This window comes from Triturus cristatus, chromosome 1_2, assembly GCF_964204655.1.
Source record: "Triturus cristatus chromosome 1_2, aTriCri1.1, whole genome shotgun sequence".
Taxonomy (NCBI): domain Eukaryota; kingdom Metazoa; phylum Chordata; class Amphibia; order Caudata; family Salamandridae; genus Triturus; species Triturus cristatus.
The window spans coordinates 369,420,946-369,439,072 of NC_140580.1; the positions used below are offsets into that span (position 1 = coordinate 369,420,946).

At 39.0% G+C, this 18,127-nt stretch overlaps 1 protein-coding gene across 2 annotated transcripts in view; it reads left to right on the forward strand.

The window, feature by feature from the left end:
• Positions 1 to 18,127, forward strand: part of BICC1 (BicC family RNA binding protein 1) — a 681,813-nt gene that overhangs the window by 512,368 nt on the left and 151,318 nt on the right. For both annotated transcript variants that reach the window (XM_085604750.1, XM_085604761.1), the window contains exon 4: positions 9,685 to 9,764. In XM_085604750.1, the coding sequence (XP_085460876.1) occupies positions 9,685 to 9,764 (80 nt within the window). The remainder of the gene's footprint in view (positions 1 to 9,684; positions 9,765 to 18,127) is intronic.

An 18,127-nucleotide genomic window follows, 5' to 3' on the forward strand; every position in this document is an offset into this window, starting at 1 on the left:
AGCTCTGTATGAAAGACCACCTTCTAGTAGGGAATGTGAAAATGTAACATATTTAGTGGTGAAGCAATCAAGAGAGCAGCTCATTGGATGGTAGGAAATGCACCTATAAGTTGGACACATGCAAGTTGACCAAAGAAAGGAGATAGCTCTAAGGATTCTAGGTAGCCCTAGTCTGGGGAGTAGAGGTTTGATACAGACAATATGGGTCTGATACTATGGGCTTGTTTTCAACACCGAAGGTGGGGTGGATGGCAGGGAAGTGCCTACAATGAGGGAGGATTTATGTATAATGCCTAGCAGCAACTGTTAGAGATTGGTCTGTTCAATAAGTGACAAAGTTGTCTGTTTGGACAAAAAGTTGAAGTTGGAAAGTAGACTAAACATAAAGGGATTAAATCGAGCAGTACTTTTGGGCTAGCCTGTAACTGACTTTCCGTGCTACCACAAATTTCAAGCAGTCTCTATCCATTTAGAATTCAGATGACTGCTTAGTGATGCAAAGGAAGTAGCAAGTTTCTTCTTACTCATCGTGCATGGAGAAACGTATTATTTTTCATCAGACTATAATAGCATTCTTTTGGAGTCTGATTATCATTGAACAACACTGGAGAAGGATTATTAATTGTGCATTGACAAAATGATTAATACGTTTGTCAGAACCTTAGTTAACTTGTTTCTTTTCCACTGTCTTGTGTTTTTTGTCTGTAGTATTTTTAGCATATGAGTTCACAAACAGTTAGTTTTCAGTTTGTTTTATAGTGTCACCCTTCCTACATCCATTCGTCCTAGCTCATATTTTGATAAACTTCCCCATTCCCCTGACAATGCATTCTACTAAAGTTATTATTGCCACATTCGTTGAGGTCCCAGCTACTGCATTAAATTATTGTTCACATGATCACTGACAATTGTTTCAATAGGAAGCAGGCCTGAACTGATTGAGTAATTGTATACAGTGGCAGTGATCTACCAGAAGAAAAAGCATGAGTTTGCAGAAACACAAATGTCTCAATCCAAAGAAAAAGTCTTTAAGTACGACAACCCATAGTTGTATGTCCTGACAGTGGAGGAACGTGTACTTAACATCTTTCTACTTTTTGGTGAAACTTGAGGATGATATAGTGCCTGACCAAAGGACAAGTCTTACTTTTGTTAATGATGCCTAATCATAAGAAGGTATAAAAGTTTTGGAATCTGTATACATCTTTCCTCAAAATGCTAACTTTCCTAACAAACATTTATTATAAATCCAACTTCAACACCTAGGCTAAATTGCAACATTAGCGTTCTCATTTTTACATTTATATTTGTATGGTGCAGACCCAGCCGGAAAGCAAGGAAGTGCTGAACATTTGTGTATGCCCAGGACTATGATTCTTGATAGTTTACAATGTGACAGAATATTTGGGTGTGGGGAGTCCCATTGTGTGGATACGCAGTGTTTGAGAACCTTCATAATCTTTACTAATTCAACTGAGAGGCATTTACTTTAGAATGATGAATAACTGGCCTGTGTTTGTCTACAAGAAGTAATATCCAGGGATTTTGTAATGTGACATTAATGAGGTCATAATCATTTATGGACATTGTAACAATTGTCTAAGCCAACAGCTGTTCTATGGGTCAATGCTTTCAAAAGGTGAGACTTGTATATAGGAAAAATGGAAAGCACCTTACCTTAAAGATATTTTCAATTTCTCTTTACACAGTGCTTGGATATGCTTTTTGTTTAAAGTATCTTAAACTATCTTAAAAGTATAAATAAGTTAATTTAAAATGCAATATGTTCTACCTGCTTAAGAGGAATTTACTCATCGGTTAAGAAATTAACATATCATCCTGTTGATACCCTTATGATAACATTGTTGGTGACCTAAAGTGTCACATAAGGGAAACATGTAATTAGCTGTCTAGGGGCTTCATGAACTATATTTTCACATATCACTAGAAAGAACACAACCTTTTCTTTGGTACATCTAAACAGCGCTACTACTATTACAATTATTAGAGGTATTAAACCTGCTCAGCTCATAAACGACTGAAATATCTGAGTTACAGAGAAACCATTTTTCTGTTTAGTTGTAACAGTGCATAAAGATTTGCAATATGTCAATTATTTAAGAGTACTCCTTCACCACATAGAATATTTCCACTAGTTGTTTAGTTTCAACTGACAAAGAAGATCAATTTAGCAAGCAAACTTCAGCAGGGAGTGGTATGGAACTATTTAATTGGAAACACAAGTCCAATGGTTGAGTTAACCTACTTTATAGCACTTGCTCTGGACCCTTCAAGTATTCATTGTCCACCCCAGAGGTGGTTTACAAGAGTGCATCACATCAATGACCGCACTCAGCTCATTGTTTCTAATGATTATTTTCAATTTAGACTAAGTGAGGTATGGTACCTTCTATACCATCCTCCTTCACTACATCACAAGATGTGCAGTATTAGATATGCTCCAGTGAGGAGATATCTATCATTACTCTTACTAAATCATAAAGTAGATACACCCTTGTCATGGATCAGGTACACTAAAACTTTATTGAGTATAAATAAATCAATTGCAATAAGTAAGACAGAAAGAAAATGATAAAACCAGATAAAACTATCATAAACACTGGCCAAACACTGATCAGACTAAGGCGATACATTTTAAGATTATGACCTGGCACTTTTTATCAGATTGTATGTTAGATCTAGGATTTAATTAGCTTAGATTACAAAAACCTTCAGTTTGTAAGCCAAAAATAGTTCTTATTGCTTCTTTAGTTGTACGAAAATTCACAGCATTAAAAGTTCTGTAAGTATTTCCTACGTAGGTGTAATAATTTGGGTCAGAGAAAAATTATATGCTTCAGTGTTTCTACCTTATAACCATATAGTCTACCGTATGGTACCTTTTAGTTTTTCTTGAACCTCCAAACTATAGTAATGAGAGATATAAAAAACTAAATAGAATAAAAAAAAAAATCTGTGTGTGGTTTTAATGCAGAGTTCAAAATTATTATGGTCTGGACAAGTACCAAAAAATAGTTCCACATGGTTATAGATTAACAGAGCATGTAGATCACTGATCCAATTGTGCTCCCTTAAAGTATTCCTTATTAATATTTTCCAACTCACAGAGCTCATAGAGATCATGGATAGTTGGAGGTGTAATGAAGTTGTGCTTGGGAGCTGTATTCCTAGAAATGTATTGACTTATAATTGGAAAATGTTGCATTGATTAACCAGTGTGCTATTGTTTGCTTTGACAAGTACTTTCTGAATATGTTTATCACTGTTTAAGTAATCATTATTCAGCTTAATTTGCCTTAGCTCTATAATTACTAATCTTTGATTGCGGGCAGTGAGATGGTCAGACATGCATTTAAGCTATTTGCTGGTGTTTGTAGTGCAAGGTTAGTCAAGGCTTTGGTGTATGTGGGCCCTGAGTTCTACTGAAATGTAGTCAAACAAGTTGTGCTAGCAGAATGCAAGCCTTGTGAGAATGAGCCAAAGAATGATCTTTATATGAATGCCACAGTGAAAGGAAGAACCACACTGTCTAGTTAAAACCATGAGCTGCAGTACCAGAAGTGATGGCTGGATGATCTGGTGTAAAGAACCAATGTTCTGAGAACCTGAGCTATACAGAAAAAACTCTGGCTTGACGGTCTTAATGATTAAAATATGTCAACTCTAGGCAGCGTTTTTTCCAATTTCCCCTGATAACCCATTTAATGCTTTGTAGACCAGTAGAGGCAAATGGCATCTGAACCGTATGTAAAATTAGAACATACTGCCAGGTACTGTATGGGTTCAGGAAATTATAACAACCTCAGTACTAGTCTTTTTTTCATTTCACCCAGAGAGTGGTTCAGGTTATGTTTCCAAATAAATTAATATGTTTCTGTACATCATTGGGTTGTGTAGAACCTTATTTATCAGGAAGCATATGTTTAATTTTACTGAATACTGTATATGAATGTAAGAAACGTATTAGGTTGGTTCATATTTGAGCGTCACATTAACTTGCATGAAAATGACTGACTGTGTGTTTACTGTGCATGCTCAATAAGTTTGGGTATCTCGGTATATATTTACAGAATCACAGTATATGCCACAGAAATAGTGTTAAAGCAGACCCTCTTTAGGGGAGAACAGTGCTTCACTGAACGTCAGAGAGGTCCAGAATGTGCGATCAGCTTTTAAGTTGCCCCGTCTTCTTTTCCTGAAGGAATCTACATGCCATGAGATAGAGGATGAGGATAGTACTGTAACTTGGATTGGCCCTGAATTCCAGAATTATTTGGAGTTCTAAGAGGTTCAATGCATGTTTTGCTTCCCCAGTGTTTGGGCCAGCAGTTGTCTGCAAGTACCAGACTTGGGAGAAGCATGACTCGAAGTAAGGTTGCACAAGGAATATAATCTTAAGAATGAGCTATTGCATTTTTTCGTGCCTGCACAGCCTTTATGTAGTGCACAAAGTCTCCTTCTAAGGCAGGAGCCTGTTCTGTATTGTACCCCCAATGACCTCTTTTCCTGCCTTGTCATTGCTGTTGAACTTTGGGGCCTTGGGCGGAGGGGCTTGATGCCAGGTCCCAAAGTGCTGTATGCATAGACAAGTGATGCATTCCTTTCTATCCCAGTATACATAGCAGTGGGCTGTGAAGTGGCTCAGTAGCCGCTAGGTTGCAGGCGTTCAGACAATTAAATATTACTGGTTTTCAAGGAAGAAGAGTTTCTTCAGTGATAGATCAGGGTGGCCATGATTCCATGGTCTCTTTAGGGCTTCACTGGCAACAGCTGGGGTTCTGCACTGCTCCAAGTGATTGTAGGGCCTATCATTGTCTGAGTGTGCTGTATGTCACCATGTGTGTATTAGTGAGGAACAGGAAGAGCTAATCATGGTGACTGAAATAACTTCACCTGGACAGGAGTTCTCTCTGAAGAGGATGGGTTGGGCCAATAGTGTTGGTGAAGCAACAATCCTACCATAAGGACATGATGAACCACTATGCTCAGTACCAGGTCAAGCCTATTGGTTAATATATTGGGTCTCTTTGGGAATCCAGTTGGTTCCTGAGAGCGAAGGGATTGGGTTAATTTTTTATACTGTTTTTATATAGTGCTTGCACTGCTAGTCATGTGTATCAGGGTGCTTGGAGAGTCATGATCACTTTTGTTTTTCTTGTGAATATTTGAGTTTTCCATTGTCCGTTTCATTTAACGACTGCATAGGCTATCTTTTTCAGTGGCATGAAGATTTTCATCATGATCACAAATTTTGTGCTGTTGGAATGACCTATGTGAAAATTAGAAATTATTTGCGGCACTTTAAGCAGTTTTCCGACAATGCTTGCACGTTCTTTTTTTTTTTTTTAATGAAAGACATCAGTGTAGAAGTGTTGCTCTTGTGTAGCATTGCCAGAAATTATGTTTGATTATTAATGTACCATTCTCTTGGATTATTTTACAATGGAAATTAGTCATAGTTTTTTTTTTTTATTTTGCTAATGTTGGCCAGTCTGGTTTCCGAAAACCTGTCTCCCACTCTCTCTCTCTGGTATTGATTCTGACTGTTCTAACACCTACTCATCTGACCAGAAGGATCAAGATCTGTCTGTATTCTTTTCAGTTGATTTGACTCATTCCTGATGAGATCATAAACATCTGGAAATTTAGACTCTGGGGCGGAAATATCGAGATGCATGCAGGGTTGTTCACGGGGTTTCTGGAAGACCAAACAAATGTTTGCATGATTTTAAAAGGATCCATTTAGGTTTCTACTCACTTCTTGCCTGTGGTGCTTGGATCATTCTTTCCTTGTGTCCTCAGAGGCTCTCTGTCCTGCTGGGGCAGCAGATCTGCGTAGACATGAACCCTTTACATGTCCAGTAGAAATTTCAGATCGATTATGTTTTTGTAACTTTATGTAAAATACATATTCGTGCTCCCAAGTTGAATAGGTCTTCAGCTGCTTAGACCTCACTTTAATGAAAGCTGCTGGACAAAGGGAGCCTGCAGCGGGGGCTGGACATTTTGTGAATCATTAAAACATGAAATTCACTGAAAAATTCACAGTTAAAAACTGTATTATGGTACTTGCTCAAAACCACGGACATTTGCCAGTGGTGAAATGTAGCGTACACAACAAACGCCATAAAACACCTTACAGGGATACTTTTGTTGTTTTATTTTGATAAGCTTTCTACATCCAGTTGTTCATCTGACTTGTTACATGCTGATCCGGTCCTTCCCAATCTGCTCGCTCTACATATAGACAACATTGGTCACACTTTCACATTTAAAAGCCGCAAGTAGTATCTTGAGATAGTTGTTGCTTCCCATCTCTTCTTGCCCCAACAATAGTGATGTGCTGGTGTTACCTGATGGAACTTCTTTAGGTTGCACAGCGAGCAGTCTTACTTTCAAATGAATTTGAATTCAATTAATAAAAAAATGTTTGCAATACAGAGTAAGTAAAATACCAGTTAAAAAAAACCTCAAGTCATAAAACCATATACAAAAGGAATATGGATCCTGTGTCAATTGAAGTCTCAATTTTCAAACTATCATACACCAACATGACAAAAAATCTGCACGGTTGAGACATTAACGTGATGGTGTTCTCTCATGTACACCATGGGCCATTTTCAAATAGCATTTTTTTTTTTTTTGAATCGCTATTTGGTTATCGCTATTCTAAATATATGAAAGAATTATTTAAAAATTATGGATTGTTAATGGGTCGCAAATTGACCTACATCATGAATATTAATGAGATAGGTCGCAATTTGCGACCCACTAGGAATCGTAGCTGCCACAAGGATGGTGGTCTGCTGGGGTCAACAGACCATCATGCCTGTGATTTGCTTTTTTATAAAGAAGGCTTTTTTTTAATGCGGCCTGTTCCCCTTAAAGGAAATGGGACTGCAAAAAAAAAAAAGTTAATTTTTTATTTTTTGTTTGTTTAAGAGGAGGCAAAATGCCTCCTATTAAACCAATTTTTTTTCAAAAACCTTCACCAAAGGGCAGGGGGTCCCTTGGGGTGTCTTTCCCATTTGCGAATGGGTTACCACTACATATTTGTAGTCGGTAAAGTATTGATGTTTTGCAGCCGGATTTCAGTTGCAAAACATTAATACAGCCCATTCCGATTCAATATTTGGAAGGGATGTCGTGACCACACCCCTTCCAAATACCGAATTGGTATATATTCACAAACCCAAATTGCGATTCAGCAACATGTTACTGAATCGCAATTTGGGTTCAGCACATAACAAAATGACTTTACGTGGTTGAAAATGGCAACATTCTTTGAATCAGGCAGTTTGCAAACTCAAATAACTTAGTACATCTGGCCCTATATTTCTTTGACAAATTCATATTCATCCTAATAATGTCATAAAACATCAAACACAGCAGTAGTAAGGTGGCAATTTATGTTCAGCATTTACCAATCACAATTTAAATGACTATTTTCACAAATCCCTGTGCCATTCTTGGTACAGACTCCTCATTAGATGTGGGAGATGGTGGAAGAAGGATACTGAAGTTTTACTTCTAACGCTAGCACTGGAAAAAAAGCAAGTAACATAGATATGTGGGTTCCATTCATAGCAATTTAAAAACTTCTGTGCTCAGATTGTATTTCTTGGAACAAAACTAGATGTAAACAATTTTTTGTAATTCATGAAAGAACATTCCATCTGCAATGGTGGGCACTAGAAATGATTCTAGTATTCACCCTAATACTTCAACCATATTCTCGCTGAATAAGCAGCGTCAACCCACTGCCAGCCCGCTGCACCAGGTAACAGTTGATATTTTGGCCATGTGTCCAAGGACAAAGCATCCCCCTTCTTGGTGGTCCATCTTGCCAAAGTGAATAATGTGGAGGCAGATTCAACAACATTTTTGGGCCAGATATACAATGCGTTTAACAGGTCGCAAACGGCACGATTCACAAAATTGGCCCATTTGTGACTGGTAAAAAGCATTTTCCCCATGTAGCAAACCCTATTTGGCGATTCGGTAACCTATTACCGAATCGAAAAATGGGTTAGTGATTCGATATTAGGGAGGAGTGTGTTTAGGGCATCCCTTCCTAATAGAAACTCGCAGTGGTATGTGCAAATGTTTTGCAACCGAAATGCAGTCGCAAAACATTAACATTTTACCGCTCACTTTAAGTAGGTGGTAACCCATTCGCAAACAGGAAGAGGTCCCCAGTGGTCCCCTTCCCCTTTTTGAATGGTTGGAAAAACATTTTTTTTAAACAGGAAGTGGTTCACTGACAAAATTAAAAGAAATCCTTTTTTGTTTTTGAGACGCATCCTGTTTTCCTTTAAGGAAAATGGGCTGCATTCATAACAACAAAATGTTGCTTTACTTAAAAGCAATCACAGCCATGGTGGTCTGCTGACCTGGCCACCATCCTTGTGACTTTAACGATTCCCAATGGGTCGCAAATTGCGACCTACCTCAAGAATATTAATGAGGTAGGTCAATTTGCGACAAATTTGGTAATTGCAAACAGTGCAAAACACACCGTAGTACATAGCTGTGTGGAATTACCTAATAGCGAGTCGCACAAATTCGCTATTAGGTAATCGCAAACCTGAATCTATGTACATCTGGCACTTTGTACCTTACAGTAGTTGAAACAATGTACCACAGTCTTCCAAACTATCCTTTGCAACAGAGTTAATTTCCTTATAGACTCATTGAAATGTAGGTACTTCTGCTTTGTATATGGAAAGAGCAGGGTAAGGGATGTATTACTAGTGTAGGAAACTCCTGGTGCCTCTTGCCGTTTCTTGGTGTTCCATAACATAGTTCAAGAGTTCATTGCATGCCCAGCATGCTCTGTGTTCCTCATAGTTCCTGGTTAGGGCAGCAGAGTAATGTCCTGTTGAAGACGAGAGAAGTGATAGTATTTTTTAGTCCAGATCAGCTATCTTGCAGATATGCCTTCAGCAAGGTTATATTTTATTTGAAAGGCGTCTACAGCAATAGGAGTTTTCTGCGCGTGCTCCAGTACCTGTTCTGGGAAATAGGATTATAAAATAAGGTCACGGATGCTTGACTTAACAAAAGATAAATATTATTCCATCTCCACATACCTTTCTTTTTTCGGAGTCATGTTAATTTCCTTTTCGGTTTAATTGGGGTAGCTTGTGATGTTTGAATAGTGTCAAGCGCTTATGACCTTTTTTGTTCATTCTTACATGGGGTAATGCCAATTTTCATCTCGCACCTAATTTTCATGTTGCTTATGCTTTGGCCATGCTCTGAAGAAATAGTTGACATTATCTTAGTGTCCCAGGTGCAATACAACCAGTGACATATTTGGAACTTACCTACCAGACAATCACTATTATCTAATGTCTAGTCCAAGGCGGGAAAACTCATGCATTGACTAACTTTGTAAGCCATTGCCTTGGACAAAGGTTGCAATAAAATTTGACATAGGAGACATTAATAACTAAAAATAATGTGTTAGCATCTTAAATCGTTGACATTGATCACTGTGATGTTTAATAATTTCAATCCACAAAGCACAATTTGAAATAATGTAAATAACCAAAGACTATCTTCCATAGCATCGTACGATTAATTTTTCTGTAAATTTTACTTGAATTATAACTTTGTAAACCAACATTTTTTAACAGTTTATTTTCTTCATCCATGTAGATCCTCATATTAAAGTCTCTGGCAAGAAGGAGTATGTGAAGGAAGCTAAAGACAGGATTATGTCTGTTCTGGACACGAAGGTAGTGTTTTATGTTGTTTGACAGAGTGTACATTGCTTGTGAAGGAACAGTAAAAGATATGTGCTAAGTAGGCCTGGTCTGCAATTTGTAGGCAAAGCCACAATTAGTAGTACTTCCTATTTTTCACTCAATTTGATTTGCATGGAAACCCTGCAATAAGCAGCATAACAAACTGGCTATTTTGGATACAGAAACACCCAAGGGAGGGAGAAGGCCAGGGGGTTACTTTTAGGGCAGATGGAGGGATCAGCAGCAATACAGGCTGGTGCACAACCCTGTGGCAGCACACACAAGTTTCTTGCAAACACTTTTTTAGTAATAAACTCACCACACATCCTCACTTACTCACTTAAATATTTTTTAGGGGAGGATGAGCATGGAAGTTTGTGGCCTTGAACATCATGTAAACTATTAATCTGGGCTCAGTTCACCAAGCCATTCGCAATTGTACAGTTACCTTTCGCATGTAAATGATGTAAATCCATGTTTGCTAAAAAAGTTGCTTTACACTTGCAAAATATTTAACTGCTATGTAGAGTTTTGTGTGAAATATCTCCTACAAGGAGAGTTTACTTGCCAACCCTACTGATTAAAGCAGTGGGTCAGAGCTTTTTAGCAATTTCTACGGTTGTTTTGCACCTTATTCATATGGCTTTTTAAAACCTGATGAACTGCCACCACATTCTGATAACAATTGTCTTCAGAGTGTGATATGAAAAGCAGGTATGAGATCCCACTGAGCATCGAGTGATGGTCTGCAACATAGTTCACAGAACGCTTGGAAATTTAGCAGTGTTAAGGGAAGGGACACTGCAAGGACTACCCGCCAGCTAGTAATTAGAGCGATCTCTCTCTTAGATTGAGACAGATACTAACAAACTTTGATATGCACTTGCAATCTGCAGGGTTTTCTCTTTTCCAGTCATTGTCCATTCGAACATGGGCACCTTGACAGTGAAAATTGCTCTGTGATTAATAGTGTTTTAGAAATGTTAGGCAACAGCTAAACAAGTATTACATAATAGAAACATTTGGGGAACTTTCATTTAATGTTGTACTTCACCACAAATGCCTTTGGTATATACATAAAGCATGTCTGTAGTAGTCTCTAAGATATGCAGATGTTAATCCATTTTAAATGTATGCATTATGCAATTCAATTCAATTAAAAAAAAAACTTTATTTCGGACAAAATGTCCTAAAAAGTACATCACAGAGCAAACATTTTAAATCTAAAATTCCGTCATATTGTCAGTCATAGTAAATAATAATAAAAAGCAATGATAATTATACACGCAATTTCAGATTATAAATACATTAAATTTTGGGATATAGGATTTGGACAAAAGATAACACAATTAGATTTGGCAAGTGCATGGTGCAATAAATACATAAATTAGCTAAAAAAGAACCTCTGTATAAAAGGAAGCAAAAAGTTCCTATATATAAAACTATACATGAAGCAGAAAAACCGGAAATGGATTTACACATTTGCTACCGGGCAATCAGTTCATTATTGCGAGATCTCAAATAAGCCCTTCTAGTGCACCACATTGAAAACAAAAAACCAGCCACCGAGTATACTATTGGAATTCCTGAGTCAGATTTCAGTATCCTAAATGCTTCAAGGCAGCGCCTACTTCCAAGATTCCTGCAAATCTGAGCCAACCAGCGTCTCCTTGCCTTCTGATAGCCAGAACAACTAAAAAAGACATGGAGCTCTGTTTCCTCTGGGTGGTCACAAACCGGGCACTAGGTCATTTGTTGGTCTCTCCACTTGGATGTAAATCAGCGGAGTGGGAGTACCCCATATCTAAATTGTAAATAGAGCTTCCTAGCCGCTGGTGGAGTAATGAGATCTATTGCCAATTCAAAGCAAGGAAAATCTTTTATTTCTAAAAAAACACTAGTACATTTCCCGATCCCGGAAGAGGTGTTAAGTTGGGTTAGTCTGTAATCTTTGTAGCATGCCTTCATACGACCTTTAGATATTAACGGGCAGGCTGACTCAGGTTCAAGCCAGCAATCCCCTAAACCCATGCTGGATAAGAGGAATTTTAATATTGTCGAGCCACGGAATTTTTACAGCACCCCGTGACCTCAATACCTCTGATAACTCCTCCCTATAGGGTTTGAGTTCGGGGGAGGTCCAGAGGCGACGCCAATACATTATGGGCTTGAGGCTCGCTACTTCAGCTATTGGTATTATACCTGTGTCCAAACTTAACGGAACCAAAGGGGTACTACGAGGTAATCTAAATAACTGTCTTAAATATTGATTCTCCACCTGTGATAATTTTGTCAAATTTTGGTGGCCCCATAACTCTGCGCCATATAAAGCCCCACCTCTTGCTTGAGCCCTATAAATTTCAATTGCTGGACTAACAATTCTTTTACTGGACTTATTAAAAACCTTCATGATGCCTCCTGAAGATTGTGCTAGTCTTAGCGTAGATTTTGTGATGTGTGCCTCCCATTCCATGGACTCGGTGATTGTAAAGCCTAAATACACAAAAGATGACACTCTTTCAAGGGGTTTACCATTTAAAGATGGGTTGGGACGTGTACTTTTTGGACAATTAAATGCCATACATTTGTTTTTTTGTAGGTTAATTTCTAAACCTCTGTCTCTGCAAAACATCTCAAATTTGTCCAAAACCCTTTGTATCCCCATAGGTGATTTGGCAACCAATAGGGTATCATCGGCAAACATCATTGCCGAGATTCTACGTGAAGCTAGCTTGGGGGCATCCAGATCTTTTTCTGCAAGCAAGGCATCAATCAGGCCATTGATATAAAGGCTAAATAAAGTTGGCGCGAGCACGTACCCCTGGCGAACACCACGATTAATTGGTATAGGGGATGTAAGATTACCATCCTTCCCATACCTTATTTGCGCATAGTTGCATTCATGCAAGCGTTTAAAAAGTTGAATTAAATAAACTGGGACCCCCATCTCGACCAAAACCAACCATAATTTCTCCCTTGGTACTAGATCAAATGCTGATCTTAAATCTACAAAGATTAAAAAGAGACTACCCCCTGCAGACATACGGTTTTCCAATACAACAGTTGTAATCTTAGGACTTGGTCCAGGGTCGACAGTTTTTCCCTGAACCCGGCCTGTAGAGCAGACAAAATATTCCTCTCTTCCATCCATGCAGTCTGAGGAGGAGAACTCTCGCAAAGATTTTTTGGGAAATATCTATTAGACTTATAGGTCTATAGTTGATCGGGAGGAGTGGGGAGCCCTTTTTAAAAACCTGAATTATTTCCGCACCAAGCCAGCTAAGTGGAATCTTCATGCATTGCATATGTACATAACACAACAATACATTCACTTTTGCAGTGACCAAAATGTGGGAGAGCAAATACAAAATTCATTAGTTAAAATTAAGTGCACCCACTCAACAACTGAGTTCCAGATCAATGAAAAGTGAAAGGGTTTTATTACAGAATTGAATAATAAGCGGTATAGGGCCAATGCCATGAAGGCACTCAAATGCAGAGTTATACAGAGTACCTACAAATTAGAAAGTATAATAAGTCCAAATGAGCAACAAAACCGGTAAAGAATTGGACAGAATCCCTAGTAAAATATAAAAGGCTTCTGGCTCACCCTCAAAATCGAAGGTTTTTATACAATATTTTCACATATGAAGTTACAGAAGCCACAGCAACACTGTGGTGTGAGCAGAAGTATAATTTCTTCTTCAAAACAGAGCACATGAAAAATAAATGTCACCTTGCCTTTTCACCCAAGCCCTAACCCACTACATTAAGAAATATTCAGCACCCTCTATGCTAATGTAGTCTGGAGATGCTGGAACGTTACTAGATACATTAACAATTACACGTTATGTGAATGAATAAAACACAGTGAATCAACAGAAAAGCCTTTTGAATGTAGCAAATCATAGCGGAATTGGGGATTGCTCATCTAGAGCAGAATACAATAACAGTGGGAATAACCCATTGCACTACATCAGCATATTAACGTCAAATCAAGTGTAAAAATACATTTTACTCATTGGTAGGCATCTCAAGGCTCTGTATCTCCATCACGGTCTGTTACAGCTGTGCAGAGTTGACAAGGCCCAAGATGAGGATTTCTTTATTCTTACACTTCCTGAGGCATTAATTGGACCAAATTAACAAGTGTACACCCAGATTGTCCCTACTGAGAAGGAAAATAACTAGTCATGAAATTTACCATTCACTAATGTCTACAATGTGTTTCATTGTCTCTTCTGCTTCGTCCATTTTAACGTATAGTCAGTGGCACAGGAATAATGTGATTATGCAGGTGCAGTACAGGCTGCACGCCAGCAGATGGGGACTTTTACGCCGAGACTGATGCATAACGCAACTCAAACACAGTTTGTTGATGGGAAGCATTTTTGGCCCCACAAAAATGAAGAAGAATGATAGATCTGTAAGGTTTATTAACGGATGAGCAAAGCTGCTATTTCAAATCATTCAAATGTGTCATAAATCAAAGTAATTCAAAATTGCAAATACAGAGACAAACTGTTTAAAGTTCTCATAAAGTAAATCAAAGCAGGCACAGTTTCCCATAAAGGGAATCCCTAATTTGCTTAGCCGGAGAAGTTGACTAAGTAGGAAAAGACAAGCAGAAGATGTCAGCAAGTAAAGCCTCTAAAGGCAGAATCTAATAAATATTAAACCAAGTAAGTGAGAAGGGAATCTGCCCAGGAGTCTAACTATTTTGTGCAAGGGTAAAAAGAAAGTGTCTCCTCTGAGAAAAGTGGAAAGGTCATCTGAATCGAAGTATCAGCAATGCATAGTTAAATCATGTTGTCTGCTGGAAAGTTTCAACCTCCTATCATTCCCATGGGGGATCCCAGATGGGGACAAATCAGGATAGAACATTGGTGGTCTTCTCAGCTACCACACAATGGAGCCTCTGAAGGCACGGCCTTTGCTGGATTTATCTAGAGGGATGTTACAATTCAGTCAGATGATCCCACTTGCAGGTGCAGGGCTCATTATTTTACTCTCCAATTAACAGAATCCAAAACAAAATGATACATTTCAATTTTCGTTGACTGGCACAGTTTGGCTCCTGCAATGGGAAAGAGGAAAAATACAAGGATGGCAAAAGACAACACCGTTTAACAGGAGCCATTATAAATTTACGCCTACATAAACAATGGTCCACTTAATGTGAATATCACACAATGCGTAAGTATGCGTACTGCAGATTAATGTGTGCAAAAGCATTTATAAATAAAATTGTCATCACCACATTATTCACCATCACATGTTACAAAGAAAATGAGTGATCAACATGAGACAGTACAGTTGTAGACCCACTTCGAACATTGATAAATCACCTTTAAGTTGCTGTAGTCTGGTGTTAACCTTGTACTAATAAAGCAAAGCTTTGCCCAGATTTTATTAATGTGTTCTAAAATGTCAAAATAGTGAAATAATACTGCCACAAAATGTTCTGCATTATGTTGTATAATTTGCCTTTTCTTGCAACATAATTGTGTGCAAGTAGGCCACCACTATAACCGCATAATTCCACTGGCCCTGCTTATAGTTGGTACTTTGCTGATTAGTTAACACTTATGCCCAAGTCTGCCCATTTTCGGCAGATAAGGCAACTGAGGCATAAAGAAATAAACCGACTTGTCCAGGATCGCACAATGGTTATCAAGGGTATTTTAGATTACCAAGCAGGTTGCACACTATTTTGCCATCAGGACATTAACTCACTACTGTTTGACTTCAGCTTCTGGTTTATCTGTAACTTTAAACTCCTGAGACCCATACAGAACTTTGAACAAACCCTTAAAATCAATGTGTACCTGTAAATAGTTGAGAATGCAGGTTGTCAATGGACAGTTCACAGCTGTTATGTGTCTACCTATGGGGATAATTACAGTAAATTATTTGATAATTGATAGTGTTTAGTCTGACTGCAAGCCCTTGCAGTGTATGAGATTGTGTTAGGAAGGGCCACTGAACACACAACCTTTGCTTGGTCATATCCCACAGGCTTCAGCAGAAGCCCTGTTAGAATAAAGTCTTGCTTCATGGTGCTTTCCTGGTGTTGTGGGTGTAGCCTCATCTTTGCACCAGTCATTTGTTCCAAGTCTCGGCAAAAGTTGCGCCTCTCCATTAGTGCTTGCACCTCTGCCCGCATGCAGTATACTCCACCTGTGACGTGAGAAACCGGCACTGCTACTGCACCTATCGGGGATGCAGCATGCTGCATCTGTGACGGAAGACAGTAGGAGACTGCCACTGCACTTGAGAGCAATTAACCCTATGTCATGCATGTCTGCCCTATTGGAGGAACTGTCTCTCTAGAATACACTGCACTAACTGTTGCCATAAATGCATCTGGTACGAGTCTCTGCAGATCTTGGTGTGTACCAGGACTTACAACAGGGCTGCTCCTTCCTGAGTAGTGTGCTGTCATTTCCTGTGATGACAATCACAAGGCAGAAGTCCTACAACATAATTTCTGGTGACACAATTGTTACACTTGTTAGCTATTTTGAAACCAGGAAAAACCTACCTGCTATTTTGAAACCTGAGAAAACCTACCTGCTTTAGTTCGCAGGCTTTTGACAAACATGGGAGAGGATTATACAGGATGGAAATGACCTGAAAGACCGGGAACACCCACAGACATTCCAAATTTCCAAGTTTGTTTATAGTTTCAGCTTATAGCCTTACAACGGTTAAAATTGTGAATAAAAATAAAAAAAAATCTTCATAAATACTTAAGACATATACAGTACAATCGAATGTCTATGCACTCAGTTGCTGGGGGGGCAAGGCCATTGTAAAAACATGTGCAAACAAAGGAGGGATAAGTACACAGAGCAAGCAGTCCCTCCACAAACCGCTCCGGTACAAACAATCATCTAATACATCAGTGTGAAACCACGTTGTCTTAAAGTGACAGTTACATGGGAGGGTTCGAAGAGAAGAAAATTTGTACAACCAATTTGTATCCCAATACATAATACAATATACATAAAAACAATTAAAACACACTCTATAATGGGTTATCTGGTTGGTATAATACCTAGCGAAGTAGAACGTTCTCTCAGATGTGGCCACGGGCCCATAAATATGATGCTCCGGGGTTGAGAGCATACTCATGGTCCATTCTATCACAAAGCATCAGTGCCGATTTAACCGGTTTAAATGGGAAGAGCCGCTGCCTATGCCTACGTGCAAAATCAAATTCTATGCAAAACAGGATAAAGTGGGATAGATTGTCCTCCCCTCCAAATTTACAGTCATAGTTATGAAGACCAGCAGCGAGCCTATGTATTCTGGTTAGATAATCCCTGGTCGGCAGAGTGTCTAGTCTGAATTTTACATACAGCATTCGTTTAAGCTCAGGGTATATCGAATCCAGATAAAATGTGCAGGGAGGGCCATGATCGTTGTTAAAATAGTTCGCTAAAATAGACCCAGGCTTCAGTACAATCCGCTTCCTCAACTGATGGTATTCTTGTTATCAATCTTTGATCATATCAGCATTATCCTGCCTTACACCAGTAGTGTCAGACCATAAGGCCCCCCCATCTGCAGCTCATTCAAAATGTTCCTTACATGGGACGGCCATGTGCTCCCTCGGCAGCCATCGTTGAAGGATGCATCTTCCAGAGATCTTAACTATATCGCTGGCTTTGGCTTTCTGACCAGTCCAACCCAATATAGCACTGGGCTGAGGGCAGGCATCTCCAATACTGGGGTAAAACTAAGCTCTGCATAAAGTTCCAATAAAGGGCTGCCCAGCCCCAACCTCAGCAGGGCTGTTAGGAAGTTGTTTACGGCCACTTGCAATAGATGCATGTTTGCATACCCCCAGAGCTCAGCCTCGTCGCGAGCTACTGCCACTGTCTTTTGTTTGTATATTTGTAGAATAACATCAATGCTTCTGACACCTTCCTTATGTCTAAACTTCAAGACAGCCCGGCCATTTGCCTCAGGACTGTAGGTGCCTTCTGCAAATGGCTACTCTAATGCAATTTCTCGGTGAACCGAATCCTCAGATAATTGTACTGGTTAACAGTCTCAGTGGGAGCACCTTCAATCAAAGGTTTTCACTTGAAACTGGGGGTGTGGCCTCACTGTCATACTCTTTGTTTTACTTCCATTAATGAGCTGTGATTTGTTGTCACAATAATACACAATGCTTTAATAACTCGTGGATTGCATTTTCTGTTCTCGCCATCATTACTGCATCATCAGCAAATAATAGTAATGGTACCCTACTTCCGGCTATAATAGGGACATCTAGGGGTTCCTCCGATAAATATTCCACTACATCATTAAGAAAAAGACAGCCATTCTTATGTGCTAGCATT